The 21,836-nt window shown below is 38.6% G+C and overlaps 1 protein-coding gene across 2 annotated transcripts in view; it reads left to right on the forward strand.

Moving 5' to 3' along the window:
• Nucleotides 1–9,086: 9,086 nt before the first annotated feature.
• PAK1 (p21 (RAC1) activated kinase 1) overlaps nt 9,087–21,836 on the forward strand; it is a 109,552-nt gene continuing 96,802 nt past the window's right edge. Inside the window, exon 1 of one of the 2 annotated variants that reach the window (XM_069469207.1) lies at nt 9,087–9,176. Coding sequence is in view for 1 of the 2 variants with exons in the window: in XM_069469205.1 (XP_069325306.1) it covers nt 14,248–14,310 (63 nt within the window). In the remaining variant the exon portion in view is untranslated. Of the gene's footprint in view, nt 9,177–14,218; nt 14,311–21,836 lie in introns of those variants that run through there. The other variant, XM_069469205.1, reaches the window with a different exon arrangement.

Below are 21,836 nucleotides of genomic sequence, written 5' to 3' on the forward strand. Positions count from 1 at the left end.
TTGGTTGTGAAGATTAAATGAGATAAAGTTAATACAGTGGCTGGCACATAATGAGCACTTGCTTAATATTTTCATGGGCTGAAAATATTTTGAGGAGGCAGGCATTTGTCTTTTAAATACTGGTAAGAATTAGATGTAGGAAATCTGTGAGATGTCCTCTATGTGACTAGGTACTCTATAAAACCCTCAATGTCCTTTTCTCTTATGTATTCCTTCTCTTGGTGTTTTCTCTCACCAAGACACTCACAGTCTTTTTTTTCTTCAAAGCCACTTCCTGCGGAGAAATTTCAATGTAAGCTGTTATAACTTGCCTCTGGCCTCTCCCTGAGCCCGGTTTATTCCCATTGGCAGGCAAAAGGAAATTAATCCACATTGCCCAACCCAAGTTATACTTCACAGGCAGAATGCCTGCCTAACCTCAGGAGAGAGCAGCAGTAGAAGCAGTTCAGGTGTAGCCCCTGCAAGAAAGGGATCCCCAGGCAAGGTAAATCGGGGAGGGCTATTGTCCTCTGATCCAAAGCCCAGATTGGAGCCAAGAGGGCAGGTCTTTAGGGAGGTAATTCAACTGGGAGGGTAGGGAGAGAGGTCATCCTTCTGTCTGACCTCTGTTGATGCTAGAAAGGAAATAGATCTTACTTTCAAACCTGTGAAGTTGGGAGAGAAGAGGAAGGGGGAGAGAAAATGCTTGCAAGGTACCTGAGACATGTTGTTGGTTTAGCTCATGGAAGGAGCACCAGTCTGGGAATCAGGAGACCTGGGTTCCAGTCCTGGCTTTCCAACTGAATCTCTGTTTTTTTTGTAGATTACTTGTGCATTCTGAGCCTTGGTAAAGTAAGGGGAGGTCTAAAACGTTTATACCTGTCTAATAAAGTCTAGAAGAGAGATCCATATACTCTTAGAGTTCAGAAGAGAGAAATCTGTTTGGTTTGTTTATACTCGTTTCTTAACCTCAAGACTATTGATATTTTGGACCATATAATTCTTTGTTGAGGAGCATGGGGCTGTGCATCATAGAATATTTAGCAGCATCCCTATTCTCTACCCACTAGATGCCAATAGCATCTACCCTCCCCCAAGTCATGATAATAAAAAATGTCTTTAGACATTGCATATGTCCCCTGAGGTACAATATCAACTTTGGTTGAGGACCAGTGGTCTATATACATGTAAATTGTGGGGACAACTAAAAGATAAAATTAATAACAATAATATAATCTTACATAGCACTTACTATGTACCATATACTATTCTAAACCTTTAGGTATAATAACTCATTTAATCCCATAACAATCCTATGAGTTAAGTGCTATTATTATCACTATTTTACAGGAAACTGAGAACAAGAAAGGTTAAGTGAATGAATAGCAGTTAATGTTTTTCTGTTAGTAAGTATGTGTCAGGGACTGTGCTAAGTACCTAACCTATGTGTTATCTTATTTAATCCTTACAGTCACTCCATGTGGTGAGTTCTGATGTTGTCATGGTTTTACAAATGGGGAATCTGTTGTGTGTCTAACCTGCTACTAACCTCTGAGGGTACACTGGAGTAAATAACTTATCTCTTTCTCTTAATGATTTTGCATTGTCTCTCCTGATACAATGTTTTAGTTTCCAGAGTACTTTTTCCTATTTTATCCTCAGAACAATACTGTGAAGTAGGTAGTATTATCCCCATTTTATAGATAAAGAAACTGAGACTCAGAGAGAGACAGGGGCTTGTGTAAGATTGCACAGTAACTGATAGAGCTGGATGGCATTTGTTGTGCATTTTTGTTATTTGTGATTGACCATGATGCTTCCAGCTATACTAACCAGCAGGCAGTTGGGTGACATAATACATGGCAAAGAAATACTGAGTCCCGGTTTGTGATGGAGGGAGAACTGAGAGAAGCATCTTCTGATTTGTAATCCAGGGTTTGTTGGTGAGGTTTTCTTCTGCCTCTGTGTTCTCCTACCCACATCTTTCTTCCTGATTGGCACTGGCTATATATCACAAGTTGTAATTATGTTATAATTGGCTTGTTTAATCTGACTTCTGCAGTATTCTATCCTCTAAGCTTTGTAAGTGTAGACTGTTTTGTTCACGATATCCCAGCATAGTGTCTTGCATGCAGTAGTCATTTTATTTGTGAAAATTCTGAATCAGTAGGTACATGGGAAGGGAACTGAGAGACAGAGAACTTGATTTAGTCAAGATCATACAGCAATTTGATAGCAGTTCGGGGACTATATCTGATTTTTCCCATCCTCGGGCCCAGAATTCTTTGTACAGCATCATGCTGTTTGCCATATACTTATGATTGGAGCTATGAGATCTTGCTGTGTATCCTTAGGCAAGTCCCTTAGTTTTCCCTTCTGTAACAAAAGTATTAAACAGCTGTTCCTTTTTCCTTGCCATCTTTGGTTGCCCGCTGGTGACATCCTGGTGTAGCCTCCAACCGCAGAGTGAGTGTCTACTGAGAAGTAGGAAAGCCTTGCTCTCCCAACTCAGAACTGGGAATCATGTTATCTCTTTAGAACAACTACTTCTTGTTTTAGTGGTGATGTGGTGGTCATAGTATGCCCACCGAAACAGAAAGTAGGGTTTGGTTTATAGGGGAAGAAAGCAATTGGGGTGTCTACTTTAACCCTTCTTTATTCAGGACTGTACTCTGAGTGCCTTTATATATGCACTCTAGAGCTTTCTTATACTTCACAGTGAATTTTAGAATCTGCTTATTTTCCCTTTAGCTTGTGGAAAAAACCACAAAGCTTCTTAAATTAGATGAGGAAAATGTTCTCTTCTTAGTTTCAATCATTTTGGTCACTAATGCTAGTGGCAAGGTATATCTAATCAAGAGAAAATAAGTGTCTCTGGAAATCAGCTGTATGCAAGGGACTTTCATGTTTGATTTCTTACCTAATCTTCCAGCCACCTTGCAAATGTAGGTTTTACAATTATTATCCTAATTTTACAGATAAAGACACTAAGGTTCAGTGTGAAGTTATGGTTGCGTAGGTAGTGAATGGTAGAACCAGGAGTTGAACCTTAGTCTGACTTTTAAGTCTAGTGGGTACTCTTGCCACTCTGCCATAGGTGTGTGTGTGTGTGTGTGTGTGTGTGGTGTGTTTAACAGCTTTATTTTTATTTTTTGTGAGGTTTTTTTTAATATTTTAGAATATTATAGGGGTACAAACATTTTGGTTACATAAATTGCTTTTGTACCGTTTGAGTCAAAGTTATAAGTGTGCCCATCCCCCACATAGTGTGGATTATACCCGTTAGGTATAATTTTACCCATCTCCTTCTCCTCCTCTCTTAACAGCTTTATTGAGATATAATTCACATGCTATAACCTGAAATTACATACAATTCAGTGTTTTTCAGTGTGTTCACAGAATTGTACAATCAGTGCCACAATCTAGTTTTAGAATATTTTGTCCTCCTACAAGAAACCGTGTACCATTAGCAGTCACTCATCATTCTTTCTCATCTCCATCACCCTATCCCTTAGCAACTACTGGTCTACTTTTTGTTTTTATAGATTTGATTTGCTTATTTTGGACATTTCCTATATATGGAATTACATGTAGTCTTTTGTGTCTTGTTTCTTTCCTTCAGCATAATGTTTTCAGTGCTCATCCATATTGTAACATGTATTATTTCTTTTTATTGCTGAATAATATTTAGCGATATTTTTTGCTGAAAAATATTCCATTGTGTGGAATTCTATTCATTTCTATCTGTATAATTTTATTTTTTGCTGAATTCTGTTGTATGGATATGCCACATTTTATTTATCCATTTATCAGTTGATAGATGTTTAGGTTGTTTCCACTTTTTGATCTTATAAATAATGCTGCTATGAACATCTATGTACAATTTTTATGTAGATGCATGGATGTTTTCATTTACCTTAGATATATACCTAAGAGTGGAATTGCTGGGTTATGTGCTAATTCTATGTTTAACGTTTTGAGAAACTGCCAGACTGTTTTCCAAAGGAGCTGTACCATTTTACTTTCCCACCAGCAGTGTATGAGAATTCCAATTTCTCCACATCCTCATCAACACTTATTATAATATATGTGTCTTTCTTATTATAGCCATCCTGGTGGGCGTGAAATAATATCAATCTCATTGAGGTTTTGATTTGAATTTCCTTAATGATGAGTGATGTTGAGCATCTTTTTATGTGTTTATTGGTCACTTGTATATCTTCTTTGGACAAATGTCTATTCAGATCCTTTGTCCATTTTTAAATCGGGTTACTTGTCTTTTTACTATTATGATAAGAGTTCTTTATATATTCTGGATACAAGTCTTATATCAGATATATGTTTCACAGATATTTTCTCCTGTTCTGTGGATTGTCTTTTCATTTTCTTGGTACTGTCATTTATAGCACAAAAGTTTTTAATTTTGATGTAGTTCAGTTTATCTAGTTCTTTCACTGATTGTGCTTTTGGTGTCATATCTAAGAAACTGTTCCCTAGTTCAAGGTCACGAATATTTACACCTATGTTTTGATCTGAGAGTTTTATAGTTTTAACTGTTACATTTAGAGCTGTGATCCATTTTGAGTTATTTTTTGCATATGTAATGAGGTAGAGGTCAGACTTCATTCTTTTGCATGTGGATATCCAGTTGTTCCAGGACCATTTGTTTTTTATTTGTTTGCTTTGTTTGTTTTTGAGACAGTGTCTTGCTCTGTTGCCCGGGCTGGAGTGCAGTGGCGTTATCATAGCTCACTGCAACTTCCAACTCCTGGGCTCAGGTGATCCTTCTGCCTCAGCCTCCAAGTAGCTAGGACTATAGGCGCTTGCCACCACACCTGGCTAGTTTTTTTTTTTTTGTTGTTGTTGTTTAATTTTTTGTAGAGACAGGAGTCTTGCTGTGTTATTCCACTTGGTCTTGAACTCCTGGCCTCAAGTGATCCTCCTGCCATGGCCTCCCAAAGTGATAGGATTACAGGTGTGAGGCACTGCACCCAGCTCCTGGCATAATTTGTTAAAAAGACTATTCTTTCTCCATTGAATTGTCTTGGCATTCTTGTTGGAAATCAATTGACCATAACTATGAGTTAATTTCTGGACTCTCAATTCCATTTTATTGATCTATATCTCTATTATTATGCCAGTACAATACTGTCCTGATTACTGTAACTTTGTAATTAAGATTTGAAATTGGGAAGTGTGAGTCCTCTTTGTTCTTCTCTTTCAGGGTTATACGAGTCTTGACCTTCTTTTATTCTTTTTGATGACATTGTAAATGAATTATTTAAATTCTAGTTTTTGGATTGTTCATTGCTGCATAAAGATATGTAATTGATTTATGTATGTTGATTTTATATCCTTCAGCCTTGCTGAACTTGTTTATTAATTCTAATATGGTTTTTTTGTGTGTGGATTCCTTAGTGTTTTCTATATACAAGATCATGTCATCTGTGAATATAGTTTTATTTCTTCCTTTCCAATCTGAGTGCTTTTATTTATTTTTCTTGCCTAATTGCTCTAGCTAGAACTTCCAATACAATGTTAAATAGAAATGGCAAGAATGGACATCCTTGTCTTGTTCCCGATTTTAGGGAGAAAGCATTCAGATGTTTAGTTAAGTATGATATTAGCTGTGAGTTTTTTGTAGATGCCTTTTGTGAGTTACCTTCTATTCCTGATTTCTTGAGTGTTTTTAACATGAAAGGGTGTTAGATTTTGTTAAATGCTTCTTCTGCATCAATAGAGATGATCATATGGCTTCTGCCTCTTATTGTATTATTATAGGGTATTCATGAATTTATTTTTTGCATGTTAAACCAACTTTGCATATCTGGAATCATATTGTGTCTTCCTACAGGTACTTTCTGGGCACTAGCTGTTTACCAAGCCTGTAGGAGTACACAGATGAGTAAGATGGGGCCATTCATTATAATTGAGGAGAAGGAAAAACATGCAGGCTTAAACTTCAGAGCATAAGAGTGTGATGAAAATAGTATATCTTGTGTTGATGTGTGATAAACAGTTAGCAAATGAACTCTACAATGCCCTTATTTGGAGGCTATTCAGTGACTACAGGATTGGCATATTATAAGTCTTTCTGACTTTAGGTATGTTCTTTTTCTTCTCCAGGTATCAGTATTCACCATTTGTACATAGGGAAGTTGGACTTGGTGGTATTTAAGATTCCTCTAGTTGTAACATGTTGTGCAATTGGCTTTCACAACAGGTAATACTTGGCTTTTGTGGGGCTTCCTTCACTTAGGTCCTTCCAGAGATGCTATTTTGATATTGGTAGTTCCAAGTAGCTAGATGGATGACTCTTCCTCCTCTGGTTCAGGGAAAAGATGCTTTACTTCATTCTTAGTTGGCCTTAATTGCACTCCCATCTCAGAGAGATTATTGCCTTCCATATCAGTCCACATTCTGATGAAAGGGGATAACTCTTGAGAAAGGCCATTTCCCTCAGCATCACATAATCCCTATGAGAGGGAAACACCACTGAAGGGGGTATGTTAGGAGTACATGTTTCAGGGCTCAGCTGTATATTTAACTCATTGTTTTGTTTTGTTTTTTGAGACAGTCTCTCGCTCTGTTGCCCGGGCTAGAGTGCTGTGGCGTCAGCCTAGCTCACAGCAACCTCAAACTCTTGGGCTCAAGCAATCCTTCTGCGTCAGCCTCCCGAGTAGCTGGGACTACAGGCATGTGCCACCATGCCCGGCTAATTTTTTCTATATATTTTTAGTTGTCCGGTTAATTGCTTTCTATTTTTTAGTAGAGATAGGGTCTCACTCTTGCTCAGGCTGGTCTCAAACTCCTGACCTCGAGCCATCCTCCTGCCTCAGCCTCCCAGAGTGCTAGGACTACAGGCATGAGCCACTGCACCTGGCCTTAACTCATTGTTAATCATTGGGGAGGTCAGTTCCTTCTGTTCATGCTTCGATTGCCTCATCTATCAAATTGAAAAGAGAATAGCACTTCCATTACATAATCTCTCAGGGTTGATATGAGGTATAAATGATATCCTAGATGCATATAAAATTATATACATGTGAGTTATTTGCAAAAGGTAGAATTATAAATAATGTAGCAAAAATAATGAAAATAATGCACCAAATAATGCAAATATAAATAATGCAAATTTGTTGTAAATATTGTAAAATAATGCAAATAATATGGTAAACAATAGCAAAATATTGTAAATGTAGGCAAATAATGTAGCAAAAAAAGTGTAGCTATATAATAACTACATTTTAGTGCTCTATCTGTGTTCTTGGCACATTAAAAAATTAAAAAAAAATTTTTTTTTGAGAGACAGGATCTTACTCTGTTGCCCAGACTGGAGTGCAGTGGTATGATCATAGCTCACTACAGCCTTGAACTTGGGCTCAAGTGGTCCTCCTCTCTTAGCCTCTCAAGTAGCTGGGACTGTAGGTGTTCACCACCATGCCCAGCTAATTTTTCTTATTTTTTTGTAGAGATAAGGGTCTCACTATGTTGCCCAGGCTGGTCTCAATCTCCTGGCCTCAAGAGGTTTTCCCACCTTGACTTCCAATAGTGCTAGAAATACAGGCGTGAGTCATTGTGCCTGGCATCTTGGCAGTTTTGATAGATGCTTTAAACGTTATTTTTCTAACACCTCCCAACAATTACTTATCTCCATTTGATAGATAAGGAAATTCCATTTCAGAGAGGTTAAATAACCAGCCTAAGGGGCAGAGTCAGTAATCAAAACTGGATCTAACTCCAGAGTCTATATTCTTTCTATTATATTTTGCTGCCTTTTGGGAAAGAGATCTTTTTCTCTCTCTCTCTCCCCTTGTTTTGAAAAGGTCTTGACAATGTGGGTCACATTGGTCCATTTTAAGAAAGGATAAAATTTGCTTTTGTTGACAGTCATAGCTTATCCCCACAGTCTAAACAGTACTGAACTTTGGAGGAGACAGTAGGTCTGAGACTAATTTAGTCACTGGTTATTCAGATGCTCATAGGACTGGGCCAAAATGGGAACAAGGACTCTTAGAATAGCCAGGTCATTATCTCAGTGTTGAAGGAACATTTGAGGTCATTAACCTTTATTCTCATCAAATGGGGAAGTCTCTCAATATGTTCTTCCTCACCAAAAAAACCTGGTGTCCTTTAAACCTCAGCCTGACTCTGTTAAAAGCTTGTCTTCTTTACTTTCTTCCTCCACAACCCCCAACATCTAATCATTGCCACATGTATAAGCTTCTAATTCTTAGAAGAGTATTTTCCTTGGCATCGCATAAACTGCATATAGCAGGAGACTTAGAGTCTAGTCTCAACCTTACCTTTAACTTTACTGTGTGACCCTAGAAAACTGTCTTTCTTCTCCAATCCTGGTGCTACTGCTGCTGTATTCTAGATCCTTATCATCTGTTTTCTTTTTCATTAAAATACATTTCAAAAAATGATCACAAACTTAACTTTTCTGTCATTTGAGAATGAGTTGCTGACATGATGCTCCATCAGTCCCAAAGTGTTTTCTTATATTGTAAGAACATCCTTGTGTAAGCACAATGCAACCATCAAAACCAGGAAATTAACATTGACACAGTATACCAACTAATTAATCCTCAGACATATTCAAATTTTGCCGATTGTCCCACTGTCTTTATTAGCAAAAGAATATAGTTCAGAATCACATGTTGCATTTAGATGCCATGTTTTTTTAGTTTCCTCATTCTTTCCTTGACTTTGATAATGGTGACACTTTTGAAGATTATAGGCCATTTACTTTGTAGAATACTTGATGTTTCAGGTATTAGAATGTCATCACCAGTTGCAGGTTATGCATCTTTGGCAGGAAATATCACAGAACTGATGCTGTGTGCTTTTCATCGCAGCCTTTCAGATGGTGATGGTTTCAATTTGTCCTGTTACTGTTTATGGGTTGTTTTTTTTTTCCCTTTCTTTTTTTTTTTTTGAGACAGAGTTTCACTCTGTCACCTGGCTAGAGTGCAGTGGTGACATGATAGCTCACTGCAACTTCAAACTTCTGGGCTCAAGTGATCCTCCTGCCTCAGCCTCTGGAGTAAGTGGGACTACAGGCATGTGCCACTGCCCCGGGCTAATTTTTTTATTTTTAGTAGAGATGGAATCTTGCTTTTGCTCAGGCTGGTCTTGAACTACTGAGCGCAAGCGATCCTCCAGCCTCAGCCTCCCAAGTGCTAGGATTACAGGTGTGAGCCACTGCGCCTGACCCTCCATTACTGTTGATGTTCACTTTAGTGTCTTGCTTAAGAGGATATCTGCGGCCGGGCGTGGTGGCTCACGCCTGTAATCCTAGCACTCTGGGAGGCCGAGGCGGGTGGATCGCTTGACGTCAGGAGTTCGAGACCAGCCTGAGCAAGAGTGAGACCCCGTCTCTACTAAAAATAGAAAGAAATTATATGGACAACTAAAATATATATATACAAAAAATTAGCCGGGCATGGTGGCGCATGCCTGTAGTCCCAGCTGCTCGGGAGGCTGAGGCAGTAGGATCGCTTAAGCCCAGGAGTTTGAGGTTGCTGTGAGCTAGGCTGACGCCACGGCACTCACTCTAGCCCGGGCAACAGAGTGAGACTCTGTCTCAAAAAAAAAAAAAAATTAAAAAAAAAAAAAAAAAAAAGAGGATATCTGCTAGGCTTGTCCACTGTGGAATTCCTATTTTCTCCTTTATAATTAATAAGTATTTTGTAGGGCAGTACTATGGAACTATGCAGATATCCTTTTCCTTGCTAAACTTTCTTTCTTTCTTTCTTTTTTTTTTTTTTGAGACAGGAGTCTCACTCTGTTCCTGTGGCTAGAGTGCCGTGGCATCAGCCTAGCTCACAGCAACCTCCAACCCCTGGGCTCAAGTGACCTTTCTGCCTCAGCCTCCCAAGTAGCTGGGACTACAGGCATGCACCACCATGCCTGGCTAATATTTTCTATATATTTTTAGTTGTCCAGCTAATTTCTTTCTATTTTTGGTAGAGATGGGGTCTCGCTCTTACTCAGGCTGGTCTCAAACTCCTGAGCTCAAACGATTCACCTGCCTCGGCCTCCCAGAGTGCTAGGATTACAGGCGTGAGCCACCACGCCTGGCCTAAACTTTCAATATATTTAGTTAGTTATATATCTGTGTGGACTCATTTTATTTAATCGGTAATTAATCTATTGCTAGCATTATTTGTTTTGATGCCCAAATTCTCTGATTTGGCCAATAGGAGTCCAATTCAAGTTAGCTTCTGTCTACTTTTGACATGCCACTATCATGTTCTAGGCTCATCTTGTACTTTCTCTGTCCCAGCCCTGGATTGAGCCATTTCATCAAGTATCCCTGGTTTCTTTTAGTGTTAAATGATATTTAGAATCCAAAATCTGGCTGCTAGTTATGCTTGTTGCTATTGGGCCATTGCTGCTTCCAGGCCCTCTCAATAGACATAGTGAGGAAATGAGGTTCTGACACCCACATTACAGGTTTTCACCACTACATGGATGCCTTCCTCATCCTGCTTGGACTTCAGCACCCTGTACTAGGCTGCTCTTCCATGACAGCTCTTTCTTTTTTTTTTTCTTTCCTTCACTGTGTGTTTTGAGTAAGACAACTCCTTCTTGACTTTGCTTGGCTTCTGACACACTGCACCAGGCCACGCGTCTCCCCTAGTATGGATGCCCTCCTTGCTGTATTCAGACTCTGATATATCCCACACCAGTCCACCTCCCTATCCCATATGTGGATGCCCTTTTCACCCTGCTTGGGCTCTAATTCTCTTCACTAGACCGTCTTACCCTTCCCCCCTCCTTGTGAACTCACCCTGCTTAAGCTCTGAGTACAATGTTGGGCTGCTCTCATCATCTTTTAACCAGACATATGTAACAAAAGAGCTTCCTAACTGATCTTTCTGCTTCCAGTCTTCTCTTACCTTTCACACTTTTGCTAGGGTGCTGTTTCTAAAACATAGGTCAAATTATGCCACTGCTCTGCTTAAAAACTTTGTAATAGTTGCCTTTTGTTTGTAGAGGAAACTTCAAGTTCCTTAGACTGCCATTCAGGGCACTCTAGCATCTGAACCAAATGTACCTTTCCTGCCTCATTTCTTATTAGTTCCTCTGTGTATTCTGCACTCTGGCCACTTTGGCCACTGGCTATTCCTTAGACATACCCTAGTGTTATACATTTACTTCTCTAGTTTTTTGCTTTTGCTCTCTCCTCTGTCTGGCTTAGCCAACTCCTTTCTTTACTATGTGACAAAACCCCTCAGAGTCTAGTTCAGATGTCTGGTATGGATGTCAGAGCCTGAGTACAGTGAAGAGGGTATCCATAAGGGGAAGGAATTGCTTGGTGAAGCCTCTATGACCTCCATAGTCATAACTGATCCCTTTTTTCCTACTTCTGTTGGAGTATTTACTTCATTCTTCCTGTTTATATGATTCTTTTTTTTTTTTTTTTTTTTTTTAAGAGACAGGGTCTTGCTCTGTTGCCCAGTTTGGAGTGCAGTGGTGCGATCCTAGCTCTCTGTAGCCTTGAACTCCTAGGCTCAAGTGATCCTCCTGTCTCAGCCTCCTGAGTAGCTAGGACTACAGGTGTGCACCACCGCATCCAGCTTATTTAAAAAAATTTGTTTTTGTAGAGATGGGTCTCTCTATGTTACCCAGGCTGGTTTTGAACTCCTGGCCTTAAGTGATCCTCCTGCCTTGGCCTCCCAAAGGGCTGGGATTATAGGAATGAGCCACCTTGCTTGGGCTCATGATTAACTCTTTATATATCTGTTGCCTGTGATTTATTGGCTACTTCTTGAATGCACCCAAATACAGGGCATTGCATCTACTAAATACTCAGGGATGGCTGTTGGAATTTGTCAAGGGAATGAATTCTGAATGGTGAAGTTACTACAGCAGTGAATCTGTTGCTTTCATTTGAAGTCCATTCACAGGTCCCACTGAGGTCTGAGAGGCTCTGACTATTGGCATCCCTGGGTCTAGATGTCTGCCCTATGCCAAAGCTCTTTCTGAAAAAATTATATATTCACACTGTTCTCCTCTTTTGTAAATTCTAATACATCCTTTTAAAAAATTCTCTATACTCTAATCCCAAATAAGAGAATTCTTGACTACAGGCATATGGGTATTTAAAGCTGCAAATAATAGCAGCCACATCACCCTACCAAAAAAGCCTGCCCCAAATTGTCTGAAGGCTGGCATTATGACAACATGGTTTTCTGACAGCCTGTCTGCCATTCAGTCTGTCTCTGCAGAGGCATTTAGGCTAAAGTGTCAGCAAAAGAAAGTTTTAGACTTTCTCAGTGATTTACCAATCCATACTGTTGGGGGCTGTGTGGGAAGCATCACAAGCTAGGTTTCTTGCAGGGTGTGGGGGTGTCTGGGGAGGAAGAGAAAGATAGGGAACTGTATTTTTTTAGGTCCCACTACCAACCCTACTTGCTCCAGCCAGAGCAGCATCTTGAACCTCTCTTGTTTTGCGCATTTATTTCTCCAGGCCTTTGTCCAGGCTTTCTTTTCTACTCTAAGTTTGAACTGTCTTATTTCACAGCCTAGGCTGTTTTGTGTTTCATAATCATAGCAGCGAATGGTAAAAAAATGAATTGTTCACTTGCTTTTCCTGTCAGGTTTTGAGTCTTGTTAAAATAATTCTTAAATTGAGATCAGAACATTTTCTAATATACATATTTAGTTTTTGCCTCCACAGGGATTGAATCAAGGCGTACGCACTTACAGGGCTCTTAGTTTGATTTGGCCTGAGAGACAATAAAATGTTCCCAACTCAAGATTAACACCGTACTATCTGCTTAGCGGTAATTAAAGTTAAAGAGGAATAAAGGCTTCTATTCTTTATTTGTTTGGAAAGCAGCATAGAAAAACCTGTAGGATGTGATGGACCTGAATTCTATTCCAGCTGTGATATTTACGAGGTTTGCAAACTTTGGCAATTGTTAAGCTCTCTGTGTCCTAGTTTTCTTATCTGTAAAATGAGGGTAATAAAGCTGATTTTTTTAGGATTGTTGTTAGGGTAAATGATATGATTCTCCTAGGGTAGACTCTGGTTTTGACTTTGTCACCAACAGTGGGAGTCATCAACCTAAGTATTGTCCCTGGCCTAGTGTATACTGTATTTTCACACTTCTCATGCCACTTTTTCTCCCATTATCTTACGTAGTCTTTACAGTATACTCGGAGTAAGAAAGTGTGATTATTCCCATTTGGCAAGTGGGGAAATTGATGCTCAGAGAAGTGGCTTGTCTCAGGACAAGGACTTCTGACTCCTAGTCTGAGACTCCTTCTTTTACATACTGACCAGTCCTAGGAGAGGGCAGTGTGGTAAAAAGGACGCTCAATTGAAAGTCAAGAATATCCTGATTACAGTCTTAGCTAGGATAATTTGGGAAAGTCACATCAGTTTCTACTTTTTTAAGTAGAAATGCTAACTGTTCTTCTTAACTCACTTTGGCAAGCGCTTAACAAGCATTTACTGTGTCTTGCACTGGGCTAAGCCTGTCCCTTCCCTCAAGTTGCTTATACTTCACTAAGGATAAGAGGTAATCAGTTTAAGAGAGAAGAGTTACAAGAAATGTATGTGTGTGGTGGGAAGTGGTGGTGGCTGTGGTGGGAGTGGTCCAGGAGGGTGCCACAGAGATGGCTTTGGGGCTGGGCCTTGCTTGTAAGGAGAAATTTCTAAGAATCGTATGTAAGAATTAAAGTGGATAATGCATATGAAAGTGCTTTGTTAATTGCTACATAATTGCAGCTCTTTACAATTGTCGTATATCTTATAGAAGGTACTTATTTTTTAGAAACTTTGGTTGACCTAGTAGAACATGATAGTTGGGAGTCTAAGCTTAATTAAAGTGAGCAAAATTGGGATCTCATTAAAAAAAAAAACTGTGTTGAAAGTGTTTTTGGTCTAGGAGTCCTTAAAGTTGGGGCTGTATGTCTATTAAAATTGTCTTCTGCTTTGTTAACACAGTGGACCTCTAAACTGCTTTTGAGTTTATAAAGAACTTATTAATTATCACTTTTCTTTAAAGCCACTTGTGCTGTTGCATCATTTTAGATATTTAGGAGAGATATTTAAAATTTAAAACAGCCTTGGAAACAAGCATGTATCCTGGGGTATAAAGTGAATCAGAGCAAGACAAAGAGAAATTGGGTGGCTGAGCCAAAAGATATGTAATGTTTTTATTTTTTAGATTTGTTTGGGTTCAGTAGATCTAATTATTGAGAACTTTCCATGTGCTGGGATTTGTATGAAGTACTGAGGGAACAGAAATGAATGAAACATTTCTTAAACAAAGGGACTTATGGTTTGGGTGGAGATATAAGACATCTGTGGTAGATAAAGCCCTAAGAGTTTTCATGAGGTGCTCTAAGATCCTCAAGGTGGAGAACCTTCTCAAGCCTTTGGGTGAGGACTGCATGGGAGATGGCAAGGAAGAAGCGATGACACCTGAAGGCTAAGAGTTTTCAAGGAAACAAAGGGGGATAATGAGAGATAAGGGATTCTAAGCAGAGATAACAGCCTGAACAAAGGCACTGAGATTTAGAGGTATTTAACTGGTATTTAAGGAACTCAACAAATAAGAGATAAATTCCTTAGAATTTAATGCTGGGATGTAGTAACTGATAAGACTTTCTGTTGTCCCCCTTTGGGGGATATGTTGAGAGCATTTTTAGTTTGTTAGAATTATAGTATGTTAGGCTGGAACATTTTTTTTTTTTTTTTGAGACAGAGTCTCACTCTGTTGCCCAGGCTAGAGTGAGTGCCGTGGCGTCAGCCTAGCTCACAGCAACCTCAAACTCCTGAACTCAAGCGATCCTCCTGTCTCAGCCTCCCGAGTAGCTGGGACTACAGGCATGCGCCACCATGCCCGGCTAATTTTTTCTATATATATTTTTAGCTGTCCATATAATTTCTTTCTATTTTTAGTAGAGATGGGGGTCTCGCTCTTGCTTAGGCTGGTCTCGAACTCCTGAGCTCAAACGATCCGCCCACCTCGGCCTCCCAGAGTGCTAGGATTACAGGCGTGAGCCACCGCGCCCGGCCTGGCTGGAACATTTTTAAAAAAACAATTTATATATGGGAAGAAAAGGTATAAGTAAGAGATATCTGAAATGGATAATTGTCATTTATTTTTACTGCATAGCATTTTGTATTCACCTTTTTATTTTATTTTAGAGACAGTCTCACTCTGTTGCCCAGGCTAGAGTGCCGTGACGTGGCGTCAGCCTAGCTCACAGCAACCTCAAAACTCCTGAAGTGATCCTCCTGCCTCAGCCTTCCAGGTAGCTAGGACTACAGACATGCACCACCATGCCTGGCTAACTTTTTCTATTTTTAGTAGAGACTGGATCTCATTCTTGTTTAGGCTGGTCTCTAACTCCTGACCTTAAGCGATCCTCCCACCTCAGCCTCCCAGAATGTTAGGATTATAGACGTGTGCCATCACGCCCAGCCCTGTTCCCCATTTTATAAAGCTCATTAGGGGCAAGGTTGCAGTCTTCTAAAGGAGGTATTAATAAACATTTAGACACTTGCTTCGCAAGCTTACCGGCTTCTAGGGCACGGGTAGTGACCTAGGTTTCAGCAATCTGATGTGCTCACACCACACTTGGATTTAGGGCTTAAGGACATTAGAGAGAGAAAGTAATGGGGAACCCATTCTGGCACCTAGTGATCAGAAATAGCTGCCATGGTTTCCTCATTGGACTAATTCTTCAGTATAGTTTTGTGCTCATTCTGGAAGTTAAGCCTTAAGCCTGTTTCTCCAGCCTTCACCAAACTTATGTGAGCCACCCAATATTCTTTCAGTAAACTGATTTTCTGCTAAATCAGCTAGAGGTTGGCATTAACATCCAAAAATCCTTTGCCTTAGGGGTCATCGAACTATAGCCTGTGGGACAAATATGGCCCATTGCCTGTATTGTAAATAAAGTTTTGTTAGAACACAGCTGCACACATTCATTTACATATTGTCTATGGCTGCTTTGGGACTACAAAGGCGGAGTTGAGCTGTTGAGACAGATGATATGGCCTACAAAGCCTAAAATATTTATTATCTAATATTTTGCAGAAAAAAGTTTCCAACCCCTGCTTTCACTTATAATAGTTGTCTCTTAACAAAACTGAAATGTTTCCTTCATGAGACAATGTGCATTAATTAGTTTGAGTTTCACCCTTTTCCTTTTGATTTTGGTTTGGCTTCTAGGATGCTCGGAGCAAAATTTTGTCATGAATTTGCAATAGCTATCTTTAGCAAAGGATGTTGGTACTATTCTTTAATTTTCTTCTACTTTATTACCTGTATTCCATTGATTATTACCATTATTCCAAGGTATATATTTATATATATTTTTTATATTTGTAAGCAACCTGAAAACCATTTTTGAAGTAGACAGGTTATACAGTTATTCTGTATTTTTTTTAAAAAAATGACTTACTAGGGAGAGTGATTGCCTGGCTTCTTGGAAACATACAAAATTGTGAAGCATATTCTCAGTCCTTCTTTCATATCTACTCAGTATTGTCTTAATTGGCTCAGATCTTTTTCAATCTCATGCTAGTAAGTAGAATTCATTTATAGTAAGGGACCAGTAGCTAATGAGGAATTGATGTTTCAGACTGGTAAGAAGCATCTTTCTCTTGATTGTTTGGTATGCTTCTTGTTTGTATCAATTAGAAATATTTTTAGCTGTAAGTAGTAGAAAACCTAACAGTGACTTAAAATGTAGGAATTAATTTTCTTAATAAGAAGGAGGGAGGTGATTGGTTGCTGGCATGGGTTCAGATACTAACAGTACCATTTTGAGCCCAGGATCTTACTGTTTTTCTACTCTGCCAGCCTTAGAGTGTGTGCTTTCAGTGTTTATGCTTATGAATTCATGGTTATAAGATAGCTACTGCAGCTCAGAAAGAATGTTTGAGGAAGGAGGAAAGGGGGAAAAGGCATAACTAGCACTCTCCTATTTTACAATTAAGCAACCATTTCCCCAGAATTCATAGAAGCTTACTGGCTAGACCTGTCTCATGTGGACACACCAAATTTAAAGGGAGGCTGGGAAAACAAGTGTTTAGGTATCTCATTACTTCCCTGGACAAAATTAGGGTTTATTTGGCAAGGCTGAAGAGAAGAATGAACATTGGTTAGGCATTTGAAAGTCATTTGACTTTAGTGACTTTTTAACGTGATTTTTAAAAGTGTTTTTGGACTCTGTATCATTCTATAAAAATATGTGTTGATGTCTGTTTTGTTGAAGCTGCCTTATTCTGGGCTGGGGATATAGCATTACTAGTAAATGAGGAGATACAGTGCCTTTCTAGTTTAGAGGTGAAAACAGATACTAACGAATACTTTTAGTAAATTGGAATAAGTGTTTGGGCAGACTTCTCTGAGGGCCATAATTAGAAGTGACCAATTCTGTTTGAGGGATTCTAGGAAGCCTTCATAGTGACATCTAAGCTGAGTTCTAAAGGAAAGGCAGAGAGGAAAATTACGGGAGAGTAATTTGTTGCTGCATCTTCTCTGCTAAAGGGTGGGTTGGAAATGTTAATACCTCAGAGATTGTTCATTTCATTATTAGACACTGCTGATTATTGTAATGTTCTTATAGAATTCTCTAATTCTCTCTTTCTTTCTGTTTTTCTCTTTTATTGTTTTATTGGTTGGGAGAGCACTAGGTGATTTGTATGACATGATAAGAGAACCACTCCTGGGCAATCACTTCTTTAGGCCACTCTAAAACTGCATTCAAATTCCTTTCCTGGCCTTCAGTGTTCTTTGAAGTGTTTTCCTTCCTGGTCTTTCTAGCTCCATGCATTCATTCATTTATTCATTCCTTCATTTAACCATTTCTTATCTGTCTACTGTATGCAAGGAATAGTTCTGAGGTCTGGAGATGAAGACAAAGTCTTTGCCCTTGTGGAGCATATATGTTCCATTGGGAGGGAGTCAATCAATAAGCAAATGTCAGTTGATGAGAAGTGCTAGAATACAAATAAAGCAGAATGGGGGGAATAAAGAGTTGCTGATACAGAGTAGGGAGAGGTTTTTGTCATTTTATAAAGAATGATCAGGGAAGACCTCTCTGATAAAGTGACATTTGAACAGAGACCTGAAGGAAGAGAGGGAATAAGCCATATGGATATCTGAGAGAAAATGTGTTTTCAGGCAAAGTGACCATAAGTACAAAGGTCCAGAGCCAAGAGTGTTCATAGCCTGTTGGAGAAAGCCATGGTGCCTGGAGCAGAGTGAGTGAAAAATGGGGAAGTAGGAGACAAGGTCTAAGATGGGGGAGGAAGTGAAGGGAGGTAAGATCGTGTAAGGCCTTGTAGGTCTTTATAAGGACTTTGGCTTTTACATTGAGTGATTTGGGAAGCCGCTGGAAGATTTTGAGCAAAAGAGAGTGATGCGATCTAAGACTTATATTTTAAAAGGATCACTCTGGGAGGCAAGAGTGGATCAGTGAGGAAGGCTATTGCAATATTCTAGGTTAGAGTTTCTCAACAGTGGCACTATTAACATTTTGGGCTGGGTAATTCTTTGTTGTGAGGGGATATTTAATATTAGTAGCATCCCTGGCTTCCACCCATTAAATGACAGTAGCACTTCCCCAGTTGTTTCAACCCAAAATTTCTCTAGGCACTGCCAGATGTCCCATGGGGAGCAAAACCCACCCCCCTACTGAGATCCACTGTTCTAGACAAAAGTTGCTGGTGGTTTGGACCAAGGTGGTAATAGTAAAGGTGATGAGAAGTGATTGGATTATAGATCTATTTTAAAGATAGAGAATTTGCTGATGGATCCTATGTGGGGCTGATAGACAAAAAGCAGAATCAAAGATGAATCAGATTTTTAGCTTAGCAAGTGAAAGTGTAGTCTTGCCATTTATTGAGAGGGGAGGGAACAATTGAAGGAGGAACAGATTTTGGACCTGTTAAGTCTGACATGTCAATCAGGGACATAGCTTTGTCTTCTGTTGTCCTTAAAAATGCTTTGCTTCTTGATGCTAAGAACTAGGTCTTATCATCTTTGCATCTATAGTGACTAACACTGTGTCTGGCATGTAGACCATGTTCAATAAATGGTGAATGAATGATGAGATTATTTACTATTTCCTTGAATGACCAGATTATTTACTATTTCCTAAACAGAGCTCGTGTGTTTTCCTCCTTTGGGCCTTTGTTTTTGTTGTTCCTTCAAGGGAAATCTCAATACCTCCATCTATGAAAATTCTACCCCTTCTTCAATGTCCAACTCAAATACTGCTTCTTCCATGAAACTTTCCCTAGTTCTACAGATGTAACTGATGTATCCCTTCTTTGTGCTTCTTTGCTTTGTTTGAACTTCAAGATGTATATTTTGACTTATGACTAGTTGCTTAGTGTCCAACTGTCACTAAATAGAATCTACTTTTTTCCATTTGTTTTTCCTTTACCTACACTATTTTATAAGTTGTTATTACTATTTATCTTATACTCCATCTCATTTCAGAGAGTGTCCTTAATAGGCAACTGACCCTGCCACCCAATTACTGCAAGAAAAAAATGGCATATTAGATGATTATTTTAAAACCCAAATCATCATTATTGACTGACTTCCTTGTACATTTAAGTGGTGATATCAGAAGATTGTAATTTTCATTCAGTAAATGTATTGTTCTTAAAATTATTTGTGGTTGCAAAACAATCATTTTCAAATCCTATAGGCTTTTAAATCACAGTAGTCATCAATTAAATACAGAAGCCATCAGGTTGAAAGCTGTAGACTCTGAACAAAACCAAATTTTCTAATAATTATTGATCATTAGTTTTTATAATAGAGTTAGCAGGAGTTACAAACTTACATGTCCAGAGAGGCCAGATTTGTGACCTAAAAGGGCCTGGTTAGGTGTAAGATGACTACACAGACAAAACATTGCTAGCCAAGGTCCATGACTTGTAAGAACAGTTTGTGAATTATTTACTTTGAAAACCAAAAGACTATATAAATGAAAGAAGTTATAATACTTAAAACAAGTTAATTGGTAACTTGTATAACTTCAGCAAGTCATTTGATATCTCTAGGATTTAATTTCTTTGAACGTACAGCTTTATCTCTAAAGTCCCTTCTACCTCATTTGATTCTGCTTTTTTATTTCTTTAGCTAATAGTTACTTCCTTGATTATAAGCTATTAGCCCTCAGTAATAAAACTTCTGGCATTTTACCAGTATGCTTCAATTTCCTAAGTCTTGTGTTTCATGAAAGGTAGCCAAACTTAGCCAGGCTTCCTATAGCAGCACCCACCGTTGAGAGAGACAATGTATGAGCCAGCTAGTTAGCCTTCTGTAACCAAACCAGCATTTGATTTTTCAGAACTAAAATCTAAATAGAAGATCTGAATTTGATCTTTCCTGCTGAAGATATTAGTAATTCTGCCTAATACTGTAATAGATTTTAAAAAAATTTCATTTTAAAATTATTGGTACATAATAGTTGTATATCTTTATAGAGTACATGTGATATTTTGATACAGGCTTACCATGTGAATTAATCAAATCAAGGTAATTGGGGTATCCATCACCTTAGGCATTTAACATTTCTTTGCATTAGGAACATTCCAATTCCACTCTTTCAGTTATTTTAAAATTTACCCTGACTTATTGTTGATTATAGTCACTTTGTTGTGCTATCAAATATTGTTCATTCTATTAATAACTATCTGACTATATTTTTATACCCATTAACCATCCCCACTTTATCTCCCTATCCTTGCTACCTTTCCCAGCCTCTGGTAATCATCATTCTACTCTCTGTCTCCATGAGATCAATTGTTTTTAATATTTAGTTCTCACATATGAGTGAGAACATGTGAAGTTTGTCTTTCTGTGCTTGACTTATTTCACTTAACATGTTGTTCTTCAGTTCTATCCATATTGTTTCAAATGGCAGGATTTCATTCTTTTTTTGGCTATATAATATTCCATTGTGTATACGTACCACAGTTTCTTTATCCATTCATCTGTTGATGGACACTTAGGTTGATTCCATATCTTGGCTATTGTGAACAGAGTTGCAGTAAACATGGGAGTGCAGATATCTTTTTGACACACTGAATTCCCCTCTTTGGATATATACCTAGCAGTGGGATTGCTGGGTCATACGGTAGTTCTGTTTTTAGTTTTTTGAGGAACCTCCATACTGTTCTCCATAGTGGTCCGTAGTGGTTGCACTAATTTATATTTGCACCAACAGTGTATTAGGGTTCCCCTTTCTTCACATCTTCATCAGCATTCATTATTGCCTGACTTTTTGATAAAAGCCATTTCAGCTGGGGTGAGGTGATGTCTCATAGTTTTGATTTGCATTTCTCTGATGACTAATTATGTTGAGCATTTTTTCATATACCTGTTGGCCATTTGTATGGTTTTTTTAACTTCAAAATATTAAGGGGGTACAAATGTTTTTGTTACGTGATTACCTTTTATAGTGCTTAAGTTGGAGTTTTTAGTGTGCCCATCACCCGAATAGTGTTCATTGTACCTGATAGGTAGGTTTTTACCTCCTCCCTCCCTGCCTCATTTGTATGTCTTCTTTTGAGAAATGTCTATTCAGATCCTTTGCTCATTTTTTAATTGGATTATTTTATTTTTTCTTACCAAGTTGTTGGAGCTCCTTTTATATTCTAGTTATTAATCCCTTGTCAGATGGGTAGTTTGCAAATATTTTATCCCACTCTGTGGGTTATCTCTTCACTTTGTTGATTGTTTCCTTTGCTGTGCAAAGTGTAGGATAGATTTTTGTTTCTTCTACCCAATCTTATTTATTTTGTTTGTTACTTTTCTAGTGTAACACTTTTTAGTTTTATATTTACCAACTTCCCC

The sequence above is a fragment of the Eulemur rufifrons genome, chromosome 6, assembly GCF_041146395.1.
Source record: "Eulemur rufifrons isolate Redbay chromosome 6, OSU_ERuf_1, whole genome shotgun sequence".
NCBI classification, from domain to species: Eukaryota; Metazoa; Chordata; class Mammalia; order Primates; family Lemuridae; genus Eulemur; species Eulemur rufifrons.